The following is a 25,704-nucleotide window of genomic DNA, read 5'->3' on the forward strand; positions in this document are numbered from 1 at the left end:
AGGTTCAAAGGCATAGCATGAAATAGACATCAGTAGGGGAACTCTAAATTTATTGGCTCTATTGAATCCAAAAGATTGACATTAGGAGGACAGCGATCCAATGCATCTAGAAGCCTTCTAATACAACTGCAATACATATAATTCAGTTAGTGTGCATTAAATCAAAATAATGAAGTTTAAAGTTAAAAATAGCACACACACCACTTACAATTTCAGCTCTGTGTGTGTGTTTTTAAGAGAGTTGAACATAAAGCATTGCTTCTGCTAGATGTCAATAGAAGCAAAGCTCCAGTGGTCACTGCTGCGTAAGGAAAAAAGCATTAATAAATCAAAGGCTACAAGAGTTCTCAATCTTAAAGAAGAATCCCAAAAGAAGCAGTCACCCACATACCTGTTATGGTATGGAAGTAGCAAAACATCGATAACATCAAAATTGCAGTGTCTGAACCAATTGGAAATATCCATGGGAGTTTCCTTTGCATCTCTTAACTTGGAGAAAATGGCAGGATCAATAATATAAACTGTATGCTGTACAGCGTGGTTAACCAGCTTCTCATCATGCTGCATTGGATCAAACAATAATTAGGGTAGGGTGTAAAGGAGGTACAAGAAGGATTGTTTTGCAAACAAATGTAAAATAAAAGACACTTACTAGAGCATTGTAAGAATGATAGTATCTGAGCAATACTCATTCTTATGAGCCAATGTTGCCAAGCATGGTTTTGTCAAGTCAAAATTATTCACTGAAGTTTCATCCTCAATATGGACAACTATGTTAGGGCCCAGCTCCTGCAACCTTCTCTGTATCTGTAACTCCCTCTGTACAGTCTCCACATCTATAATAGATTTGGATTCTTTTATTTGCTGCTTCAATGACTCCTAATAAGCAGCTTTTCCTCAAGTGTTCTTTGAGTGGGTTACTTCAACAACCTTAACCTCATCTACCTTCAACTTTCTTGTAGGTGGAATTAATAATATGTCTCTCATCTTGATGTCCTGCCATTCCAGAAGATGGACTAGCTTGTGATATCTCCATCTCACTCTGGACAAAGTGTTGAAGTCTTTGGCCATTAGAGTTACCCTGTGAGCATGGGCTGCTACTAGCATTGCATCTTCAAAATATTTCTCCAAGTAATCCTCTGCCATTTCCTGTAAGGAAAGAATGGCAGTCCTGTTCCACCTGAAACCAAGGTGCCAACTATCACATATGTCTTTCACTACTCTCTGAAAAGGTGCCTTGGGGATTGCAAAGCCTATAGCTTTCTGTTGCTTCCTGATCTCCTTTAGCACACTTGCACCATGTTTCAATCTCTTGGCCTTTTGCTGGAGCAGGCTCATTGGCTTCCCCTTCTTGCCATGTGCAACTCTTCCCTTTGGAGGCACACTAAATTCCTTGATACATGCCCCAGCTGCTACTGCTGCAAGCCCTGGCCCCTTGCCAGCACTCCTTGCAGTTGACTTGGTTCTTGCCATCACTCTGACAAGCTGCATACAAAGCAATGGAAAGAGATTACAGCCATGAAGAACATGGAATGACACAAAAAGGCAATGACAGGGGTGGATGAAGAAACATTTATAAATTTGCAACAACAAGACGCGATTTCGACAGTTTGAAATTCCTAACAGCTCACTCTCGCGTTTTCCTACAAATACCTGAAGTAACATGCTGGTACATTCCTACAGTGATTTCTCTGCTTTACAACCAGGGATTTAATATTCACGTGATCACAAGATTTTTTGTGATAATAACACATGTGAACAAGTTATTCACATGTTCTCATGTTACCGTTCACAAAATAACAGGTCACTTGCCATTTGGGAACCCCTTAAAAGCTTGACTACACATGGGAATAAGCTATTCACATGTTCTCATGTTACCATCTTCATAATAGCAGGTCAGTGGCCACCTAAGAAGATTTTTTATGCCCGACAAAGATAATTTTTTAGGCCCTTGTGAAAGCTTTGTGAATATAACATGTGATCACAAGATTTTTTGTGTTATTAACATGTTCACATGTTCTCGTTTACGTCAGTGAAATCCTTGTTTACAACTAAATAAAATATGGATTGAGTTTATGCAAGGAGTGTACAGCCATGGACAACTTGGAAAGACACAAAACCACAATGACATGGGTGGATGAAGCAACAGTTCAATATTTGCAACAAAACGCGATTTCGGCTGTTTGAAATTCCTAAAGCCTTCTCCTCGCGTTTTTCTGCAAATTCATGAGGCAGCCTGCTAGAACATGCCTTCAGTCATTTCAACCAGCCCAATTCAAAAGTCTTCCTGCTTGTGGTATTTATCCTAATATCTAAGCTACATCACATCCCAAAAGTATGTGTGTTATACTATTAAACAAGAGGATAAGGATATAGAGAGTCTTACTGACCTAGAAGCTATCTATGGGATGTGCTGTGCTGCTGATGAGTACCCTGTGCTGGGGATGAACTTGTGCTGTTGGTTAGGATGCTGATGGTGCAGAGTAGGGAGGTAGGGAGGCAAGAGAGCTAAGAGGGGAGGGCCAAGACAGGAGAGATTAAACAGGAGGGAAAAGATTAGTGCAAAATACAAACAAGGCAGCTACTAAATACCACACGTATGGAATGGAGTCGTTTTTTCACACGTGTGGATGGGACCCAGATCTCTTGGAGTTTGAAACTTGGCACATGTGAATGGGACACTTTTTGCCTTGGAACTTGTGCCAATCATGATCTCATAATCAGTTCCATAACCACTCTTCCCTCCCCGTCTTTCATCCCTGCCAGCACCCTTCCATCATCCTTTTCCTTCCCTCTCTGATCCCTTCCTACCCAACACACTCCATCCAGATTGCAACCTGCCTGAAGACTACTACCACTGCCAGATCTCCAGGTTACCTAGGCTGCAACTTAAGTTTGGGAGAGAGCAAAAGATTCACTAGTGCAACTCCAACAGCATAGAAAAGGAAAAGAAAGGTCAGAGTTCTATATTCTTTTCAATGTTTTTTGATATATATTTCTTCCATCCATAGAATTCCTGATGTCCAGATATCTGGGCAATTCCCATCCACCACATCCCATATCCCAAATTTCCACATCCCAGTTTTATATTTGCAACAAAACGCGATTTCGGCTGTTTGAAATTCCTAAAGCCTTCTCCTCGCGTTTTCCTGCAAATTCATGAGGGCTGCTGGAACATGCCTTCAGTCATTTTAATTAGCCCAATTCAAAAGTCTTCCTGCTTGTGGTATTTATCCTAATATCTAAGCTACATCACATCCCAAAAGTATGTGTGTTATACTATTAAACAAGAAGATAAGGATATAGAGAGTCTTACTAACCTGGAAGCTATCTGTGGGGGTGTGCTGTGCTGCTGATGAGTACCCTATGCTGGGGATGAACCTGTGCTGCTGGTCAGGATGCTGATGGTGTAGAGTAGGGAGGTAGGGAGGCAAGAGAGCTGAGAGGGGAGGGCCAAAACAGGAGAGATTAAACAGGAGGAAAAAGATTAGTGCAAAATACAAACAAGGCAGCTACTAAATACCACACGTGTGGAATGGAATCGTTTTTCACATGTGTGGATGGGACCCAGATCTCTTGGAGTTTGAAACTTGGCACATATGAATGGGACACTTTTTGCCTTGGAACTTGTGCCAATCATGATTTCATAATCAATTCCATAACCACTCTTCCCTCCCCGTCTTTCATCCCTGCCAGCACCCTCCCTCTCTGATCCCTTCCTACCCAACACACTCCATCCAGACTGCAACCTGCCTGAAGACTACTACCACTGCCAGATCTCCAGGTTACCTAGGCTGCAGCTCAAGTTTGGGAGAGAGCAGAAGATTCACCAGTGCAACTCCAACAGCATGAAAAAGGAAAAGAAAGGTCAGAGTTCTATATTCTTTTCAATGTTTTTTGATATATATTTCTTCCATCCATAGAATTCTTGATGTCCAGATATCTGGTCAATTCCCATCCACCACATCCCATATCCCAAATTTCCACTAAGCTCCAGCATTTCTTGTCACATGTCGTCCCAGTCCTGCTGTCGAAGAATCTTACTGTCCAAGAATCTGGTAGATCACCCTAGGATTTGATTGGAGATGGATATCAATAGAACATAGAAGTTTGCAACAAAATGCGAGGAGAGTGCTTAACATTTTCCAAATGGCCCTATATCGCGTTTTCCTGCAAATTCCTATATTCCTTTTGGTTTTCATTTCTTTCTCATTGTTTTGCTTTCTTTGGCCTTGGGGAATTCTTCCTAGTATCATCTACTGTCCAGGAATCTGTAAGATGATCCTAGCATTCGATTGGAGATGGATATCAACAGAAATGGAAAATCTGCAACAAAATGCGAGGAGAGTGCTTAACATTTTCCAAATGGCCCTACATCGCGTTTTCTTGCAAATTCCTGTGTCCCTTTTGGTTTTCACTTCTTCCTCATTGTTTTGCTTTCTTTGGCCCTTGGGATTTCTTCCTTGATGATGAGAAAAGTTTTTGCTTTGGAACAGTTGATTCTCAGGCCCCTCCTTTCAAGAGGAAGTTGGACTTTTCTGCTGCTATACTTAGACCACAGCAATCACCAGGTGAGTCATGTGTGCTCATGAAGGGAGTTGTTTGGTGATATCCTATACATTCCTTGATTGCTCCCTGATTGCATATGTCAGCATCAGCATATAGAATTCATGATATATAAATTTTGGTTCAGGCAAAAGGAAGAGACTGGAGCAGAAAGCTGAGTCTTCCCTCTCAAAACAAAAGGAACCAGAAGAGGACAAATCTCCAGATTTGCTCCTATTTGACTTTCTTCACAAATGCAAGGCTCAGAGGAACTTCCACATATACCACAGTATTTTCAACAGGGAGTTCACTATGAGCTCTGTACTAGAGCATCTGTACTGGAGCATCACAGAGATTTTCTTCCAGAGACCATTGGGATACCTTCAAACAACTGACAGAGGCAGGAAGAATTGTGGAAGGTGAAAAGGTTTTTGTGCATGTAAATCATATTGTCTCCATTGACAGGCTGAGGTACCATGTGAATAGAAGATTTGACAGCCTGCCTGAGGAATATAAATTCAATTGTAGCTTGCACACCAGAAAGTGTAGAGTACTTGAGGAAACCATGGCATTCCTTATGTACATTGTCTTAAGTCAGCACTCTCTAGAAGAGCAAGGGCAGGAGGCTGAAGAAGAAGACACATCTGAAGTAGAGGAAAAAGAGGATGTTCCTATGTGGCAACAGAAATGGCAGAGCAGGAAGAAGATATCAACCTCCAGGATGAGGGGCTACAAGTGGCTGCTCTTGACCTTGTTCAACTGAGGACTGAAACTCTTAGGGCAGCACAGCCAGTTGAAGATTTTGATGTTTAGAGCAGCAACTTTGCAGTGCCCATGCTTCCAGGTGTCTTGATTGGTGGTAAAGATTATGTTTTCCTCCATGATGTGGAGTGTACGTTCAATTTGAGGGAGGACTATGCCATTTCCCTTATTGCCCAGGCTTCAAGGCTTGACAAGGAGGTTGGCATAGAGGATGACCATTCACTACTGGCTTTGGAAACAACTTTTGATCCTGCAGAGGCCCTTACTATTTGTTTCAAAGAGGCTGAAAAGTTCCAAGAGCCACATGAAGCTGCCTTCCAGCTCACACAGGAAGCTATGAATCTCTCAGCACTATACAAGGGAAAGCTTAAAGAAGAGGCTAGACTGGAGGGGAGAGGAATAAATCTTTGGAAAGATGAACTTCTTGTTTGCTGATGAAAATGAGAAGGTATGATCTTGTTACTTCAAATCAAATACTTTATCTTGTGTTTAAATGTTTTGTAGTTATGTATTGTCTCACTCCAATCTTTTGATATGTGGTAGCTACAAATTGAGGATGACACATTCCTCCAGAGAACAAGTGGAAGTAGGCTGGCTGGGTTTGGCAAAATGTCAAGCCTAGCTCATTATATTCATGATCTAGGCACTGCTAAGATCTTGATTTACCATAGGCAGTTGAGCAACAATGGAGAAGCCATTGTTTACTTCTTTAAATGTTTGTGTAGGGTTTTAGGTGGACATGATCTTTCATGGCAAAAGGAAAAGATCATTTTGATAGAGAGGTTGTCTGCCATAGATATATTTGGGGATTATGTGAATAAGCAGGCCTCTAGGGCCTCTTACTTTTTGTCTTACACTTCTTATGCATTAGCATGTGTTAAGGAGCCCAAATGTATGGAGGGCTATGGAAAACACAAGCTCATAAGGTTTCGAGAGCCACCCATGATTGCATCAGGCGACACAATCTAAGAAGAAGAACACGTGGAGATAGCTGAAGACAAGGATACCCCTCCCAGACAAGCAATAGAGGTAAGCATTGATAAACAGACAGTCGACATCAAGCCAACAAGGAAGAAAAAGAGTCCAATCAAGATCAAAAAGAGAGTTCCGATTGGCAGGCCCTTGGAGTAATAGGATTTAGTCATCAAATATAGCACAAACATTATGTTGAAGTTGAACTAATTTGTACAAAGTCTTTGATCCTCTACCTTTCCCTTTTGCATTTGTCCCATCACCGTACGACACTTCAGTACTCTTCCCACACTCAGTAGCTTCTAAAAGCGTTTGACACTCAGTACCTTATTGGTAAGGATCAATAGTGTGTCTAGCATAATTAAGTAGTATTGATTGAATTTTTTGTCCCATCACCGTACGACACTTCAGTACTCTTCCCACACTCAGTAGCTTCTAAAAGCGTTTGACACTCAGTACCTTATTGGTAAGGATCAATAGTGTGTCTAGCATAATTAAGTAGTATTGATTGAATTTTTTGTGTAGCTCATGGATGTATTGATGCTTGTTAATATAGATCACATGTTTCACAAAAGAAATACTTTTGATGGAGTTTCAAAACATATAGGCATAACACCAAGAGTCACTTGTTCCACAAAATAAAAATCTATTGATTGAGTTTGAAAACATGTGGACATAACACCAATAAGTTACAAACTGCTATTCATGTTTACTTGTCCATTTATGGTTTCTAAATATCTTCAAATCCCTCCATTGTCTATGTCTCTTTGCTGCCATTGAATTGTCCAAAGTTTGTCTTCGTCTTTGCTTTTGGGCTAGAATAAAAGCTTGCTTGACTTTGGAGCTGGCAACTTTTCTTTTAGCATGCAGCCTCTGTAGTATGCCTCAGTAAAACCATTGGACGACTTCCTTCAGACTATTTGCCTTTTGACTCCCTTCGTAAAACCATTGGAAGACTTCCTTCAGACTATTTGCCTTTTGACTCCCTCCGTAGTGTTGTGTGTGTCTGAAAAATGCATTACGTGCCATGTAGTGAGACTTCTCCATGCCTTGGGTAGACCAAATTGCTGGGCATCCATACTTTTTGACAAAACAGGGAAGGTGGTTGTAGATGATATGCTGTTTTCACAGAGACATAAGAATGCATAGTAAGTTATAAAAAAAAAGAGGATCACACTTAAGTAAAAGAAGAAGACAGAACTTTACCATGTAGTGAGTTATATTATAGGCTGTCCACGCGTCTTTCATTGACTTCCCAAAATGTTTAATTGCCTCTTCAAAGTTCTTGTAATCACTCTTTGTCCATGACAAAACATGAAGAGTTGATCAAGAGACCTCCACACCTTTGCCTTCATATTTCGTGCTTCCCCATTTGCCTCATGATCTTTCACGGCATTATGGACTTGCTTCCACAATCCATAATTAATCCTTGAAACTGTTCTACCTTGCCTTACTTGCTTACTACTGTGTTTGGGTCGAGACAAGAATCTTCTTGCCTTAACACCACCAATAGAGGGCTTGATTGGTACCTCCTTGCCATTGGTAGACTTTTTAAAATCCTTTGTGATATGAACATCACCTCCATGCAGACCTATATCGGATAACACTTTTTCCAATGCTTGAAGAGCATCCTTTCTATTTTTTTCGAGACGGAGTTTCCAAGCAAATCCAATATACAAAAATACCGATTTCTCAATAATTCGACATAGACCATGCAATGTGCATATGTGAACATTACATAGTGGAATGTCAAGAATGGCCTTAAAGTCAGGGTCAACTTTATCTCTATTAGGTGCTATCTTCCACCATTTGGAATCCATTACTTGAGCTGATTCTTTGCAGTAAAGACAAGGAGACTTTGAGTTGCCTCCTTTACTAACATTATACATGCACTTAAGTGTTTTAAGATCCCCCGCCATGTGCCACTCTACTTGAAAATCACCTTTTCCTGCAACATGGAGATTCTCTCCTTACACTTGTCTTTTAATTATTCTTGGTATTTTCGTGTGGTGAAACACCCAATCTAGTGTTTCATGGTCTTCTGTCTTCACCTGTGATTATAGAAAACAAAAGTCTTACTATAAAAGATTTGAAAACAATGACTAAAATCAAGTACGAAACAAAAAATGATCATACCTGGAACGAGCCTAACCACCATATGTGTTTCTCCGACTGCACACTAAAATACTTCGAACTCGCTTCAGTCAATGATGTATCAAGTGCTCCATTCATCAATGTAATAGTAATCCTTTCCATTTTCTTTTCCTTTACAACCTCACACTCATCCAGTTTGATAACAAATTTCAAAATACCTTTGCACTCCTCAAATGTTATTCCATAAAACTCGACCATTCTTCTTTGAAGTTGTTATAGATCTACAAATATATTGTTCCAAGGGTCATACACAGTGGTTCCTTTACCACCATGAAATATTTCTTCAATATGGATATATTGCCCAATATTTCTTCAATATGGATATATTTCTTCAATATGGATATATTGCCCAATAAACTCATCTATACTTTCATTCAAATGACCTCTTATCCTCCACACGGTTGCTGGATTTGGCAGCAAAACTCGTTTAATCCTTTGATCTTTCAAAGTTGAGGATATCGCATGGAAAATCGAACTATATCCCTTCCTGCTAACTCCACTAACATCAAGAGCCTCTTGGATTGTAGTGCCATCAACTTGATTATTGGATATAAAGTCCTCTACAACATTACGTTTGATTGTTTTGTATTTTTTTTTCTTCGATCAAACCTTTTGCTACACCATAAGAAAGCAATCCTTTCATTTGTTTAACAGGAAGAAGGTTGGGATCCATATTTTCTTTTGCAGGCTCCAATAGTTTCCTATAGTAACAACACAATATGCCTATATCATTCAACACCTCCATTCTTGTTTTGCGTTAATGGACAAAATAGATATAGTCATTTGAGAGCCTTTTTGAGTATACAAAATGAAAAATTTCAAACTAGCCTTGCTTCCTGAATTCTTCGCTTGCATCCACCAGTCCCAGCCTTCAAATTTACAATGTTTTTAATCTTCCTACTTTGTAGTCTGTCTCCAAGCGCGGTTCTCTTCCTTCTTGCTCTTGTCAACTCTTTTTTACTCTTTGAATGTTCCTCAATTTCATTCTGCAACTGCCGCTCCAATTTTGCACGAATGGCTATCTCTTGCATCCTGGCCCCCTTTTCTTGTAGGTACATCATTTTATATGTTTCTGCAAATGCAGACTGCGCTAAAATATAACCAAGAAGTCCATTTTGTCCATCGCCCGCAAACCTCAGTAGTGTGGTTGGATTGACAAATGGAGGTGTAGAGTTTTTTACTAGACATTTTGGATATATGCTTCCATCGCACCATACGTCAATATGTTGAAGCCCTTCTCTTCTCATATTTTCCCGTTGTTGAGCATTCAGCACACCGTATCCTTTCGTCTTTTTTGTGCTGGAGCATATTGTTCTTCTAAGTCGATGTGAAGATGGTGTAATCGCTTCTTTTGAGATTGTGACTCACTAGTATCGGCCATTTTTTGTACTTCTGAGGTTGCAAAGTTTGCTTGTCAATCTCATAGTCTTTTTGTAACATGAATCGTGTGGCGGTATCCATGTAAATATTTTGAAAAAGTGCAATTATCAAGTTCAGTGATGGATTCTTTATGAGAGGCCTACACACATCATCAAAAGAGTTGTTGAATCTTCGGGAAACAAAAAAAAAAAACTAAGAAGATATTTAATGCAAAATCGTGTTAGTTAGGCAAAAGATTATCTTATTCCTTTCTGAACTGATAGTTCTGTAGTCCTTACTGACAGTTCTGAGCCACGTTTTCGTATTTTACTATTTTTGAGGTCTTTTAGGATAGAAATAAATCAAAAAATAGTGAATTTCTTACACGGCCCCAAAATGAGCTCCCTTTTTCCCTAATGGCAAGTTGTAAAACTGCATGTATTCATACCTATGCTTCTCTTCATTGTTGCCACCTTACCTCAGCTTTTTACATGAACAAACCTCTTCCTTGAGGTTTACACATCCATCCATAAGGCTACAATAAGCTCCCCATTGAGCTCACAACTGCATGCTCCTCCTATTTGCATGCAAAATTTGCAAGGGTGCTCTTCATAGGTTTCTTTTGAGAAACCAAAGGTACAAATCAATGTGAAAACTCCAGAGGCTTTCTCCAAACATTGCCCATCTTCCATGAGCAAACCACATGTATCCTTCTTTGATACATAACACCATGGACTCCATCTTGATCCCATATTCTTCTTGCCATCAATTTGGCAAGAATGCACCTCATACACTCTTTGCCCAAATGCAAAGAATAATGAGATTCAAATATCCCATCATTTAGCAACCTTTCTTCAAATTCAGCATTCTCCAATGCTCGTTCTCGCCAATACTTTATTGAGGCAAAATCCACAAAAAAACAACCTTCAATGTTGTAAAAAACTATAATTTTCACCTTCCTTGATGATGAGGCAACTTCCAAGACTTCATCTTTGTTGAAATGTCAATTCTTTGGACAGCACCACAATCTCCAAACCTCCATGAGCATAATCTTTCTCCAAATGCAATACTAATGACAATGAGTGTGTTAATCTTTTTTTCATAATAAACTAAAAAATATGCTTAATCAAATAAACACATAACTAAGAAACTATACATAAGTATTCACCATGACCAAGAGTCCACCCAAGCTCTGATACCATGTTAAACAATCCTAAAATGGGATTGATCATGGTGATAGACACAAGATTAAGCATAAGATTAAGGTGGGTTATACCACACTAAAAACTCCATGAGAGAGAGAGAGAGAGAGATAGAGAGATAGAGAGATAGAGAGAATGCACACTCAACACTCAATTCTATTGCATATCTCAAATGAACCATACAATGATATAGACTCTCTAGCCTTATCCCACTTTACATGTCATCATCCATGTGGCACTCCCTTTTCCACTTCTTTTGGTCAACACTCACACACCATTCAATATTACATGTGGCATTCTTATCTTGCCACAATATCTTGCACCTCTAGGGTGCTTCCCACATACACACAACACCGCGATCTCAACAAAAATAAAAAGTGTTTCTTTAACACTACCATTCCCAAGAGTTTATACATCTGGCAACATTGGCTCACATTCTGCCTATATTATGTAGGGAAGTACATTATTAAAGGGATGCAATAATTGTCCCAACTATCATTGGCCACCATATCATGTATATTACATCATATATTACACTTTATGTAATAAGTCATGTATATTAAGCTACATCATTAATGTATTATTACAACAAACAAACAATCTTAATAACATATGGAATAATCTTGCAATGTTGTATAATACAATAGAATATCTCCTTTTAGGGTAAAACTTATTTCTCACCAAGAGTTTACCCATCCATGGATATCTTACAACATTGCATGTAGTAACTCATAATAGTCTAATCTATGGCATGTAGTAACTCATTTAATTTGAGACCCGATAGGACGGAGAAAAAAGGCACATGATGAAAAGGATGGATACATGATATTATTATTATCTATTCATGAATGTCAATCCACCGATTCACCTGGGCGACCCTGCCAGCACTGGAGTGCGAGGGGTCGCAGGTGATGACAGGTCCACACTAGCGGGGTTGATATGCAGGCCCAGCCGCTGCTGCTTCTTCTTGCGCGCCAGCTTCTTCGACCATCTTTCCGCCGCCTCCTTGGAACTGATCTTCGCGTAGTCTAAGTAACCCTTCACCTGGTCGTGGGTGTAGAAGGTGGAGCGGTCGTAAGGGTTGAGCTTGGCCTCAATGGCGAAACGGAGGGGGAGGTCCGGGTTAGAAATGAACAGGCGGCCGTAGGAGATTAGGTCCGCCGCGCCGCTGCGGATGGCGTCCATGCCGGACTCACGTGTATAACCCCCGCTGGACATGACGGTTCCTCCGTAAGCCTCGCTAAAGACGAGGCAGCTGTCTGCAGTGTCCTTGACCCCCTTGTTGGTGAAACGCGGCTCCGTGAGGTGGAGGTAGGCCAGCTTCATCTTGTTGAGCTCCGAGATGAGATAAAGGCCAAGGCCTTCCGGGTCGGAGTCGGTGGCGCCCAGATGGTCGATAACTGGCGAGATTCGGATGGCGGTGCGCTCCTCGCCCATCTCTCCCGCCACAGCCGCCAGCACCTCCAGTGCGAACCTACAGCGATTCTCCACGGCGCCTCCATACTCGTCCGCCCGGTCGTTGATACCGTCCTTGAGGAATTGGTCCACAAGGTAGCCGTGGGCGGCGTGGATCTCCACCCCGTCAAAACCTGCGACAAAGTTTGCTACACGTTTGAGTATTAACCTTGCACTTATTAGTCTTTCTGATTTCCGTAATTAAACCATAATGAAGTTAGTTAACCTGCTCGACGTGCATTCCGAGCAGCCTGCCGGAACTGCTCAACGATCGCGTGTATCTCGTGACTCTGCAGGGCGCGCGGTTCCGAGTACTCTGCCATGACTCCGTCCGGAAGCCTTATGGACCATGGCTCGGGCACCTTTTTCCTCGTTGAGGACACGGGCGGACACTCCCCAGGCTGGTAATCTGCATTCCGATCGAACGGCCACGGTTAGATCTAGCCTTACACTTCATCCGCCCGTCCTAGCCATTGAATTAGAAAGCCTTATTTTCACAGAAATCCTCTCTTATTTTCAGAACATGTTGCCACATCAGCACTGAAAAATTTTAGTCAAATGAAAGAAAATGAATTGAGAATAAATCACCACTGTAGACTAACTAAAAATTGAAACATCTACAAATAGAACGTTAAAAATAGAGTATTAATTAAAACTTGACACATCACCAAGTAGAGCAGCTAGGTAATGATACATCACCAAGTAGAGCAGCTAGTAAAGACAACTCCGCGAAGAGTTGTCTTTTTCTGGCGGAGTTGTCTTTTTCGATCGAAAGAAGAACAACTCCCCGAAGCAGGGTTCGGGAAAACAATTTTAGGGAAAAGGAACTAAATCCTTTTCACCACTAAATGAGAAGGAAATTGCTATTTTTGAGATGGTATTTTCTATGTGAACTTAGAAAATATAACTATAACTTGTAAAATTTGAAAGGGTTTTATTTCCTTCTCATAAGAATTTGAGAAGGATTTTCCCGAAGTTGAACAAGTTCTAGGCTAAAGCGAACCCGTCTTTTCCCGAACCCTGCCCCGAAGGGGTGTCCTTTCTTGTGGTAACTCTTGGTAATGAGAGTTAAAGTTCCTTTTTGATGACTATAAGAGGTGTCCTTTTCTTTGGAAGTGATGGGGTTATAGTAACTCCACCAAGAGGTGTCCTTTTACCTATAACTCTAGGCAAATGGTACCCCTCAAAAAGCCTAATGGGCATAACCAACATCAACATGTACCAAGAGTTCGAAGTGAAAAGGATACCTATTACATCAAAGGATACCTCTTGTCGTTTCCCTACTAACATTATGCTAGGGTTAATCCTCTTACATGTGTGAGATGCCCGACCCACGTGCCATAGCTGACAGAAAATGATGCCGCCCTTGTCATGCACAGCCTGCACCACCTTCTTCCATGCCTCAACTTGCTCCTCTGCCCAGATGCCGGGAGAATGAGGGAACCTGATTAATGAAGTGAAAAAATTTGACATTAGGAGAAATTATCTTTATCTCCTTAAAATAGTACACTCGATTATCCATCTGCTTACCCAATTCCTTCTTGTGCAACTGCAGCCCCCTCGCTGATCAGCAAGCCGCCCGGTGTTGCCCTGTCGGCGTAGTATTCGATGTGGGCAAGCTGAGGAACATAGTTAAGAGCTCGGCAGCGAGTAACCGGAGCTAACACGACTCTAATATATTCAACAAGCAAATGTAATTATAATCAGAAACAAGCAAATGTAATTATAATCAGAACCGACAAGCTTAATAATGCCAACACTAAGCAATTATTATTAGCCAAGACACAATCAAAAGAGAATGATCAAGGCGCAAAACCTGTGGGAGAGCTCGAATTTTCCGAAATTCAGAGGCGCTAAGAGGTTGCTACAAATGTCATCTTGATTACAGCTGCTAGGATAAGCTGGGGTGTCTCTGTGCATGCTATTAGAAATGATTGTGAACGATGAGCTAATAAGTGGATATGGTCTGCGACTCATCTACTAGAACTCCGACGATGCTAAGACGAAGCACTACGATGGCTGGAGGGAAAGCAGCGCAATGGTTGCAGGTGAAGAAGAAGACTGCATTTATAGGCAAAAATGAAGAGAAGAATTCCATGGGATGATGCAAGAGCTGGTGTCTTTACGGTCTACATGCCATTGCGTGCTGCCAACGCTTGAAAAGACTGAGATCCGTGGGTAGCCGTGGACCCGTGACCAGTGACCAGCGACCAGCCTTTCGAGTCAGGCCTTGCCCCATCGTGTGGTTTCTGGAATCATCTAAGTGCAAAGCTCCTGAGTCCTCACTCCATGTTCCACCGCACCGGATTAATGGTTCAGGGCGGTCTCACCGACGCATTATTTTTCAATCACGTTTCAATTTTATACTATGCTTTTGTGCGGGGCGGTACCTACAATTCTTTTTCAATCAATATTTGCACTTTTGTAAGGAGTCTTACCACTTCAATAATCTACATTACTTTGGCCATCCTTTCAACAAATCAAAACACAATGATGGTGTAAATTTGACTATCAATCGAAAGAAGGATTCCACTTTAATGAACCCAAAGAATCCTATAAAACAGGTTAATTGTCAAAAGTCTGATGGTTTGGATTTGACAAATTAACTGATGAAATGCTTCACTTCCCTTGCTTTCAACTTATAAAACAGGTTAATTGCCAAAAGTCTGATGGTTTGGATTTGACAAATTAACTGATGAAATGCTTCACTTCCCTTGCTTTCAACTTATTGCTCTGAACAAACCTGAAAAAATTGAACGGTTGGGGCTCCAGCAAAAGCTGTAAGGGTGTTTGGTACTTTGGCCATTCTATGCAATAGTTCTTTCATCTTACACGTAATCGCTTACGCGCAATGCAAGACTCCGCCTACCAAGGCTGACACGATCCCTTACGCCACATACCAAAAAGAATCCTGGCAATAGATTGTCTAATCATACATTTTTATCGACCAAATACTCATCAATATGGCACTAAAATTTCAAATCACATTAATTAATTAGATGTAGGAAAGATTAAGATGGAAAGACCTTAGTTAAAATGGGGAAAGATTAAAATGCAAGGACTTTAGTGAAAATTAACATTTTAATTAAATTTAAAATATTATGGTCTTTTCTGGAATACTCTAGCGATTAAAAGGACCACAACACGGCCGATGCGTGCTCCAGCAGAGGGAGAGGGTAAAGAGGGAGAGAGCGATGGAGGAGAGAGAGAGAGAGAGGATGCGATCCAGGGGCGAGAGGGAGAGAGCGGTGGATGCAGGGGGAAGAGGCAAAGAGCCGTGGAGAGAGCGATGGAGGCGAGAACCAAATTCGTCTCCAAAGGGAAACGTGAGTCAAGAAGGACAAGGGAAGGGATGCACTTCTCCTGAACAAGGGGAAAGATGCACTTCTCCTCCGGCTATCCGCTCTATGTTCGATACTATCCATCTTGGTGAGAAATACACGCGATGCCTCTTTTTTAAAATACATAACTACCCAATATTGCATATTCCATTCATTATTTACAAGGTGGTTGCCCTCCGAAAAACACATGGTTTTGGAGCCTTGGATGTGTATAGTTGTTGTTTTTATTTCATTTTAAAGCTTGTTTGCATTAGGGCATTCTAGTTTGCATATATTTTTTTTAATGGGAAAAAGATCCTTCGATTAGTTTTAAAAATTAGCCACACAGGGCTAAGTACAGCCACGAGGGGCTAAATACAAACTCGCCTCGTATAAGGGCGGGAAACAAGTGATCATAAGGGGAAGAGATGCTTCTCCTTCGGCTAGCTGTTCTATGAAAAGAAGACTATCTCATACAGAGGGAGGGGGAGGAAACAACCACACAGGTGGTCTGTAATGCCAAATGTGGTAACTGCCTCTATCTCTGAGGAAAGGGCCAAGCCTCCAAAGTCTCAAGAAGGCATCCTGCCACTTTCGCATGCATTCAGAACCTCCCTGTAGCTTCACCCAATAACCGATGAAGGGTGTGAATGATGTTGAGTCATATGTGAAAAGATGTAGGGGAGAAGAGAGCTTGAGCTCTTGCAAGCACACACACACTCACAAAACCCTAAAAGAGAACACACAAGGTGAGAGGCTGAAAATCTTCTTCTTCTTCACACAACACTCAACACACCATATACAAAGATAAGAGTACACCCCATATGAAAGGTACTCAACCAAATACATACCAGGGTTCTCTATAGTGTGAACCCAACTAAATGAGCTGGCGCTATAACTATGCCAGTCTCTAGAATGGCTGTCACACAGCCTGTCATCCCACTGGCCGCATATCACCCATGATCTCACCAACCATGCCAGTGGTGTAAGTGTGGGGCCTATCTCCCAGGCGGGTCATCAGTGTCCACCGCCTCACTAGATGAGCTCGATATCTCAACACTCCCCCTCGAGCTCAACTCCATCTTGTTGGGTAGGAGGGAAGCTAGCCTGCACACACACACACACACAACCTCAAGCACACAGACACGTGAGAGTGCTAGAAAAGATGTACTCAATAATGATATGAAATGAAAGTACAAGTGAGTACTAAAAAAGGCTTGGGGCAAAGTGCCCAACACACGTAAGTGTGTTCACACGGGAAAAAAACCTATGTCCAGTCATAGGAAAAAAGTGCCCGTGAGTAAGCTGGGTTCACACTTGATCTAGTTGGGAGGAGTGGACATGACTAACAAACCCCCCTCAAGTGAATGGTGTGAACGGGTAGCAGCAGGGTGATAAAGCTGTGAATGCTGCCTTGCACTATGCTCCACAGTAAGAGTAAACTGCAGTGCCAATGGAAAAAGCAAGCACTATATGAGGGGGAAAAGGAGAATCCTCAATGTCATAGCGCTAATGCTAGAGCACAGTAGTACAAAAATGCATCACCAGAAATGCATGGCAAAGATCATGTGGACATCAACTGCATCAAATCAAGAGGCATTGCATAATACCCCCTAAAGGCAAGTACCAAATGCCAAGCTGAGTTGCATGTAATCCACATCAATGCTCTATAAGTGCACCAGTGATGATGAGCATAAGAAGAGGTAGCAGATATACGCATGTGTAAAGGCAACAGGATCCAAAAGTCATGCCTGTGAGACATGCAATGTAAGCTGCAAAAGTGAACTCATCAATGGAGGATCCGATGAGGAAAAATCAGCAATGGGAAAAGCTGAAAATGGGGAGAAAAAGTGGGGGCTCGAGGCGGGCATCAGCCAATGCTATGAGAGGATAGGTAAACTCTCAGCGATGCCATGATTAGTGGCATGTATGGCAAATGTAAAGATGCATAATCCCACAATGAATAATATACATGTGATATGTCAAAACCATGAGAGCAAGCCAACACTGGCCAAGTGAGTAAAAGGCACTGCTAGTAAACATCACATGTGAGAAAGTGACAATGTCAACACTGTAGAAACAATCCCGCTGCAAGGGAAAACAACATAAAAGGCATCTCCAGTAGACATCACATAAGAGAAAGTGTCTAGCATAGACCAGCATAAGGGTCAACAAGCATAAGTGACCATGAGGGATCACCAACTGCATGTGGGCAAGTAGAATCCCCCCTGAAATGCATCTGCCAAACAATGCATACCATGGAGTACAGACTATAAAGCATAGTCATCAAAAGCAATGGCATCAGAAGACATCTCTGCAGGCAATGAAGATGTAAGTGTCAAGGCTAACACATGTGTAGCCAAATTGGCCTGATCTGCACCTGTGGAAGAAGATGCCAGTTTCTTCTCTTTTTCACTCTCAATACACTTCCTGCATTCCTCTATGGTGTGCCCTGTTTTCCTACAATAGTTATAGCGCTTTTTCTTTTCACGCTTGTCCTCTGTATTGGGAGGATTCGATGGACTAGGTTTAGGCCCAGATCTATTCCCACGAAAAGGAGCAGCCATTGCTGACTCAACAGACATCATGTTATTCCTGTTGGAACGAGATTGCTCTTCACTAAGCAAGAGCGTCACAAGGTTGTCAAAAGTGACCGCATTAGGTGCACTGTTAGCCAACAACCGCAAAGTGGTGCCAAATGTCTGATAAGAGTCAGGCAAGTTGCGCAAAATTGTCTGAACAAGATAGCTATCTGTCAAAACCTCATCAATGTTAAGGAGTTGCTCTTGTAGGTCCTTCACATGCGTAAGGTACTGATCGATAGAGTCACCTTCAAGCATGCGGTCATTGCCCCGAAGGTAAGCTACACGAGCCTCATTGCGGCCTGAATACAATGCCACCAAGGTATCCCAAGCACCCTTTGCAGTGGTGCAAGATCGAATGTGCGGAATGATATGCCTACGACATGAGAGAGCAATCATCAATGCATGGGCCTGAGCATCCCTAGCATCCCAAGTATGCTGCAGTGGTGCAAGATCGAATGTGCGGTATGATATGCCTGCGGCATGAGAGAGCAATCAATGCATGGGCCTAAGCATCCCCAGCATCCCAAGTATGGTGCTGAGTAGGAGGAAGACAAGGAGGTGGACCTGCCAGCAGGAGGATGAGCGAGGATCACTTCACCTTCCGCTGGAGCAGGTGCAAGAGGACGCTCCTCAGTGCCATCCACATACAACCATACATTTTTGGCAACCAAAACATGACGCATCATATAAGCCCACATAGGGTAGTTGTCCCCATTGAGCTTGTCCTCTTGAGATAGCATTCCAAAGAGGTCATTATTTACTGTTGGCCATGATAGGACAACAAATCTATCACAAGTCACCATGAGTATGCAATGTCTAGCAAAACCGTAAGAATGCGGGAGATAAATAGCAGGATAACCAATGGACTGAAAGGGAACTCCTTCACCACCACGAGAAATATATATGCATGTCCCAAATCTGCAAGTGTATTGCACGATGATGCAAATCTGTCAAAGTGTCCACAATGGCATACATATACTGCAACAGCAGCAGGCCACAAATGTATACATGTGTCGTGAAAAACACAATCAGTTGACACCTGTAAGAGCTGCAAGTGCTCAAATCCTAGCAAATCAAATGTAAATTGGTCGAATACTCCAAAAATGGGCTCAATGTAAAAAAAAAACCCTAATTTTTAGGCAACCAATTAGACCACATCTAAACCAGATGTGCACCTGTAAATCTGCTAATGCGATTGTCACCTGTACCAACTGCTGCAATGCCCAAAAATTGGGGGAAATGCCCTAATGCCAACCAAATGTGCCTGTAATACCCAAAAAAATTGGGAAAAATGCTCCAATGCCAACCAAATGTGCCTGTAATACCCAAAAATTGGGGGGAAATACTCCAATGCCAACCAAATGTGCCTGTAATACCCAAAAATTTGAAGGAAATGCTCCAATGCCAACCAAATGTGCCTGAAATACCCAAAAATTTAGGGGAAATGCTCCACTGCCAAATGTGCCTATAATAGTGCCTGTAATTTGGGGGAAATGCTCCACTGCCAACCAAATGTGCCTGTAATAGTGCCAATTTCTGCAAAATCGAGTCAATTTCTGCAAAATAGTGCCAATTTCTGCAAAATCCCCAAATCTCTAGTGCAATTATGCACCAAATCTACTGAAATCAATGCCAATGTGTGCCAATGTTGCAATTGCACGCTCAATGGTGAAAAGCCCCAAATTTCAACATATAGAATGTGCAATTTCAGGTCAAAAATTTGTAGATCCCACTAACCTTATTCGAAGGTGAACCTTGCATTGGGAAAATCTGAAGGTGGAGGTGAAGTCGGCATAGATCTGACCGACGTCGTATGGCGGCGGTACAGGGCGGCAAAAGTGTAGGCTGCTGCAGATATGGGTTGGATCAGCACCGTGAAGGCGGCACCAGGCAAACGGCGACGGCAACGACGGGCAGGCATCGGGGATGCGATGACGGTGCAGGGGTGACGAGCGAGACGACGGTGATACAGGGGGCAACGAGCGTGGTGACGGCGCACATAGGTCTAAGCAATGCACACAGAGGGAGGCGCACGCGGCGACGGTAGCGGCGACGTACGGTACGACGTAGTGGGAGCATGCGGAGGTGGCTGAGGGTGGCAGCACGGTGGTTGAAGGTAAAACCCTAACCCTAACCCTAATGTAGCAAAACCCTAATTCTAGATGTGTGCAATAGGCTCAAGCTCTGACGGGCAACAGGGGGCAAACCCTAATGCTAACCCTAACCAAGCTCTGATACCAATGTTGGGTAGGAGGGAAGCTAGCTTGGACACACACACAACCTCAAGCACAAAGAAACGTGAGAGTGCTGGAAAAGATGTACTCAATAATGATATGAAATGAAATTACAAGTGAGTACTAAAAAAGGCCTAGGGCAAAGTGCCCAACACACGTAAGTGTGTTCACACGGGAAAAAACCTGTGTCCAGTCGTCATAGGGAAAAAGTGCCCGTGAGCCGGGAGTGGACATGACCAACACATCTCATGTACACCAAGCGAAGCCCTGAATATGCGGAGCTTCTCTGTACCCAATGCTTTGGTGAAGATGTCAGCTATCTGATCCTCTGTGCTGACATAAACAAGGTCAACTTCTCCTGCCAAAACCTTCTCTCTGACAAAATGGTAGTGGACCTCTATATGCTTCATGCGAGCATGAAAAACTAGATTCTTGGCCAACTGTATACTGCTAATGTTGTCACAGAAAATGACAACTTGTCTATCCAATGATAGACCCAAATTTGCAAGTAGCTTTCTCAACCAAGCTACCTCACATGCTGCCATAGCAGCACCTCTGTACTCAGCCTATGTACTGGAGAGAGCAACCGTAGGGTGCTTCTTGCTGCTCCAAGTCACAGCAGCACTCCCCAAAGAAAACATGAAGCCACTAGTAGATCTTCTATCAGAGATACTACCAGCCCAATCAACATTTGTGTACCCATGTACACATATCTGTGTCCCAGTTTCATAAAATAGTCCACAATGCAAAGGAGACCTCACATACCTCAGTATGCGTCTCAATGCATCCAAATGCGGCTTTCGAGGAACCTGCATAAACTGACTCACCAACCCAACAGCATAGCTCAAATCTGGCCTGGTGATCGTCATGGTGATCGTCATGTAGATCAAGCTTCCTACTATACGCCTATACATAGTAGGATCCTCCAAAAACTCTCCTGAATCTGCACTCAACTTGCCATTCTGATCCAATGGCACTCAGATAGGCTTACAGCCTGTCATACCATACTTGGACAACATGTCCAAGCCATACTATCTCTGCAGTAATCCAATACCATGTGGTGACCTAATCACCTCAATGCCCAAGAAATATCTGAGCTCCCCCAGATACTTCATCTCAAACTTCTGTCTAAGCAAGATCTTTACATCAAAGATCTCTATATCGTGGTCCCCCATAATGATCAGGACATCTACATAGATGACAACAAGCACAACCCCTCTATCATTGTGTCTCACATACAGCGAGAAATTTGCATTGGCTACATGAAAGCCAATAGTGACAAGATATTCAAAAATCTTGTCAGACCATGCTCTTGGTGCTTGTTTTAAGCCATACAAGGCTTTCTTCAACCTGCAAACATGCTCGGGGTGACTCACATCCTCATAACAACCAGGTGGCGGCAACATATACACCTCTTCCTGCAAATTCCCATGCAAGAATGCATTCTTTACATCCATCTGATGTAAAGACCATTGCTTTGACGCAGCCACTGCTATCACAACTCTCACTGTTGCCATCTTGGCAACTGGGCTGAAAGTTTCCTCATAATCAATGCCATATGTCTACGTATATCCTTTGGCTGCTCATCTCATCAAAAACAACATCCCTGCTTACCCTCAACTCACGTGTAGCAGGGTTATAACACCTATATCCCTTTTTCTCATCAAGGGAATACCCAATACACACACATTTTTCAGCTTTTGGATCCAGCTTAGTTCTCAGCTCATCTAGCACATGCACATATGCAATGCATCCAAAGACTTTCAGATGAGACAAATCAGGTTTTTTGCTAGTAAACCTCTCCTCTGGAGTTACATCATGTATGGCTGCAGTTGGAGTGCTGTTCATGATGTAAACTACAGTTGGAGCCTCAGCCCAATAGCTATGTGGCATATTCTTCTCTCCCATCAATGCTCGTGCAATCTCAACAATGTGCCTGTTTTTTCGCTCAGCAACTCCATTTTGCTGCGGAGTGTATCTGCATGTAAACTGTCTCCGAATACCATTCTTCTTCAAAAAATCAGAGAACTCATTGGAGAAGTACTCTCCCCCTCCATCTAACCTTAGGCACTTTACATATTTCCTTGTTTGCTTTTCAACCATAACTTTGAAATTTTGAAAATGAGTGAACACCTCACTCTTCTCCTTCATGAAGTATACCCACACTTTCCTTGTGTGGTCATCAATAAGCTTCACATAATACCAACAGTCTCCCAGAGACATAGTCTTCGTAGGACCCCATACATCTGAATGCACAACATCTAGTGCATTTCTGCTCACATTTCTATCACGTGGAAATACATGCTTTGTTTTCTTTCCAAATTGGCATGCTTCACATATTTTCTTCATACCTTCAACTTTAAACTTTGGCAGCCCTGTCACAACTCCTTTAGTCTGCATAGATTTCATTCTCTGCACATTCACATGTCCAATTCTTTTATGCCAAATGTCTGTGTCTGCAACAATTCCTGAACCATTTGCAAACATCACAGCACTCACTTCAGGCATGTTTACATTCAATGTAAACATTCTGCCCACTCTGTTGCCTTTTGCAACCAACCTGCACTTGCTTTAAAGTCTTCAACATAACAACCATCAGGATTAAACCGAACGTGCAAACCTTGCTCAATCATCTGGCTAACTGAAACCAGATTCTTTGTTATGTTCGAAACATGAAGTACATCTGCAAGGTACTTCACTTTGCCATCCTGCATAGACAATGGCACATCCCCAACATGGGCAATTGGATGAGCAGCAGTGTCATCCCCTATTTCCACAAAACCTGATCTTTCAAGGTTTTTCATCTCCTTGAACCACTCTCCAAACCATGACTTGTCATGTGGTTCGAAGCACATGAATCAACGTACCATACATCATCTTTATGTGCTGCTTCAACATTTTCAGACATGGCATTAACGACATGCTGCATAACAAACAACCTTTCATTATCCTCATTGTTTCTGCTCGAGGATGCATAGTTATTTTGCTGCAATTTCTCGTTTTACATGTCAGCCTGCTTCTTATAGCAATCTGCCTGCACATGTCCAGGCTTACCACAATAAAAGCATCCACGTGTATCATTATACTACCTTTGCCAATTTCCACGACCTCTTTGACTCCCCCTGCCTTTGAATTGGCCTCTCCACCTACGTGTTGTTGTTGTTGTGAATTCTGGGACTGTTGTTGTTGTTGCTGCTGGCCATAATTTTGATTACCTATTCGGCCACCTCCTTGGCCGCGTCCACAGCCTCCTCTACCTCGTCCTCTTCCTGAACTTGTGTAGAAGGCCTGTTGCTCTGAACTGCTTTTGTTTTGTGAAGACTGTTGGTCTTCACCCAAGCTCTTCTCTTCTATAATCAACATAGATACCAAATCTGTGAAATTGGGAATGTTTTCCCGAGTCTGAATAGACGTCTTGAACGCCTTGTATTGTGGCCCGAGACCACGTAGACAGACTTCCACCTTATCATCATCATCTACTGAAACGCTAATAGATGCAAGGGATTCCACAATACCCTTGATCTTCAATGCATAGTCATTAACAGAGATACTCTTTTTCTCCACAGTATGTTCATTCTTCAAATGTATCTTTCGTGGCTTGGTATTTATTTCATAGAGTTTTACCAGGGTGTCCCATGCCTCCTTGGGGGACTTGGCATCCTGTATGTGCCCAATCATGGTGTCTTGTATACTGATAGAGAGCCAATACATAACTTTTTTGGCTCCTTGGTTCCAATCCTTGAGCTCTTTCACATCTGTAGCAGTCGGATTGATCTCCGGTATCTCCGATGCCTCTTCATGCTCACCTTCTATATAGTCCCAGTAACCCTTTTCCATCAGGAAATTTGTCAACCTGGACCTCCAAGCATGGAAGTTGTTCTTATCAAGCTTCTCAGCAACAATCTGGTTTATGCCATCATTTGACATCTTGCCAGACACACAAATTTACCAGAAACAGCACTCTGGTTTGTCCTGCACAAACTGTTGTATTTTCTGTAGCAGCAGAGTAGCGGTACTGTACTACTCAAATGTCACAACCAGTGATATTTGAGTGTCCTGCACAAATTGATGTATTTTTTGCAGCAGTACTGTACTACACTCAAATGTCACAACCAGTGACCTCAATGTGCATACATACACCCAATGGCAACTGTTGACCTCCTTGCAGCACACACAATGTCTGCACAACCAATCTGTCTTTCTGCAGTTCTTAAAACAGAGTTCTACATAGAAACGATGACTTACCCGAAGTGCTCGAAATTGCCTACTTTCTGAAAAACAGAGGTCCTAACGTGCCCAAAACGCGTTTTTTGGCCCAAAAATTTCTATCCGATATAGGACGATATAGTTTCCCAATAGCTTTACTCCCACGAAGAAAGCTTCTTATTAATTAGAGATCGTTTGCCCGTGCCTCCTGTAGAGCTCCCAACAAGGGTGTAGTCTCGCCAACACAAATAGGGAAGAGTAGTTGAAGCTCTTACCCTCGTACCGCTTCCTGTGCTTCTCTTGCTTGCAGCTCAGCCCTTAGCATGAACCAGGCTGCTCTGATACCATGAAAAGATGCAGGGAAGAAGAGAGCTTGAGCTCTTGCAAGCACACACACACTCACAAAACCCTAAAAGAGAACACACAAGGTGAGAGGCTGAAAATCTTCTTCTTCTTCACACAACACTCAACACACCATATACAAAGATAAGAGTACACCCCATATGAAAAGGTACTCAACCAAATACATACTAGGGTTCTCTATAGTGTGAACCCAACTAAATGAGCTGGCGCTATAACTATGCTAGTCTCTATAATGGCTGTCACACACAGCCTGTCATCCCACTGGCCGCATATCACCCATGATCTCACCAACCATGCCAGTGGTGTAAGTGTGGGGCCTATCCCCCAGGCGGGTCATCAGTGTCCACCGCCTCATTAGATGAGCTCGATATCTCAACAATATGCTCCTAATGGTCTTAGCCGATGGAGTGTGGGTACCCTCCATGGCCTTGCTACATCTTGCACGCCAGATGTGCTAGGCTGCTATGCTACTCCATATCTCCCATCGCTTCCATGAGACTAATCGCCAGACATCTCCAGGTGGGGTTGTGAGTGATACTACTACAAT

The 25,704-nt window shown here is 42.4% G+C and overlaps 1 protein-coding gene across 1 annotated transcript; it reads right to left on the reverse strand.

Moving 5' to 3' along the window:
• Window positions 1-11,596: 11,596 nt before the first annotated feature.
• LOC147636290 (12-oxophytodienoate reductase 3-like) lies at window positions 11,597-14,742 on the reverse strand. Its single transcript, XM_086801736.1, has 5 exons — window positions 14,266-14,742; window positions 13,980-14,120; window positions 13,763-13,893; window positions 12,676-12,858; window positions 11,597-12,583 (listed from the first exon to the last, which is right to left on the reverse strand). Exons 1-5 carry the CDS (start codon window positions 14,424-14,426, stop codon window positions 11,859-11,861), a joined length of 1,341 nt encoding a protein of 446 aa, XP_086657862.1. The 5' UTR covers window positions 14,427-14,742; the 3' UTR covers window positions 11,597-11,858.
• Window positions 14,743-25,704: the final 10,962 nt, after the last annotated feature.

This window comes from Cibotium barometz, chromosome 8 (genome assembly GCF_041138505.1).
Source record: "Cibotium barometz isolate CiBa-2024 chromosome 8, ASM4113850v1, whole genome shotgun sequence".
NCBI lineage: Eukaryota > Viridiplantae > Streptophyta > Polypodiopsida > Cyatheales > Cibotiaceae > Cibotium > Cibotium barometz.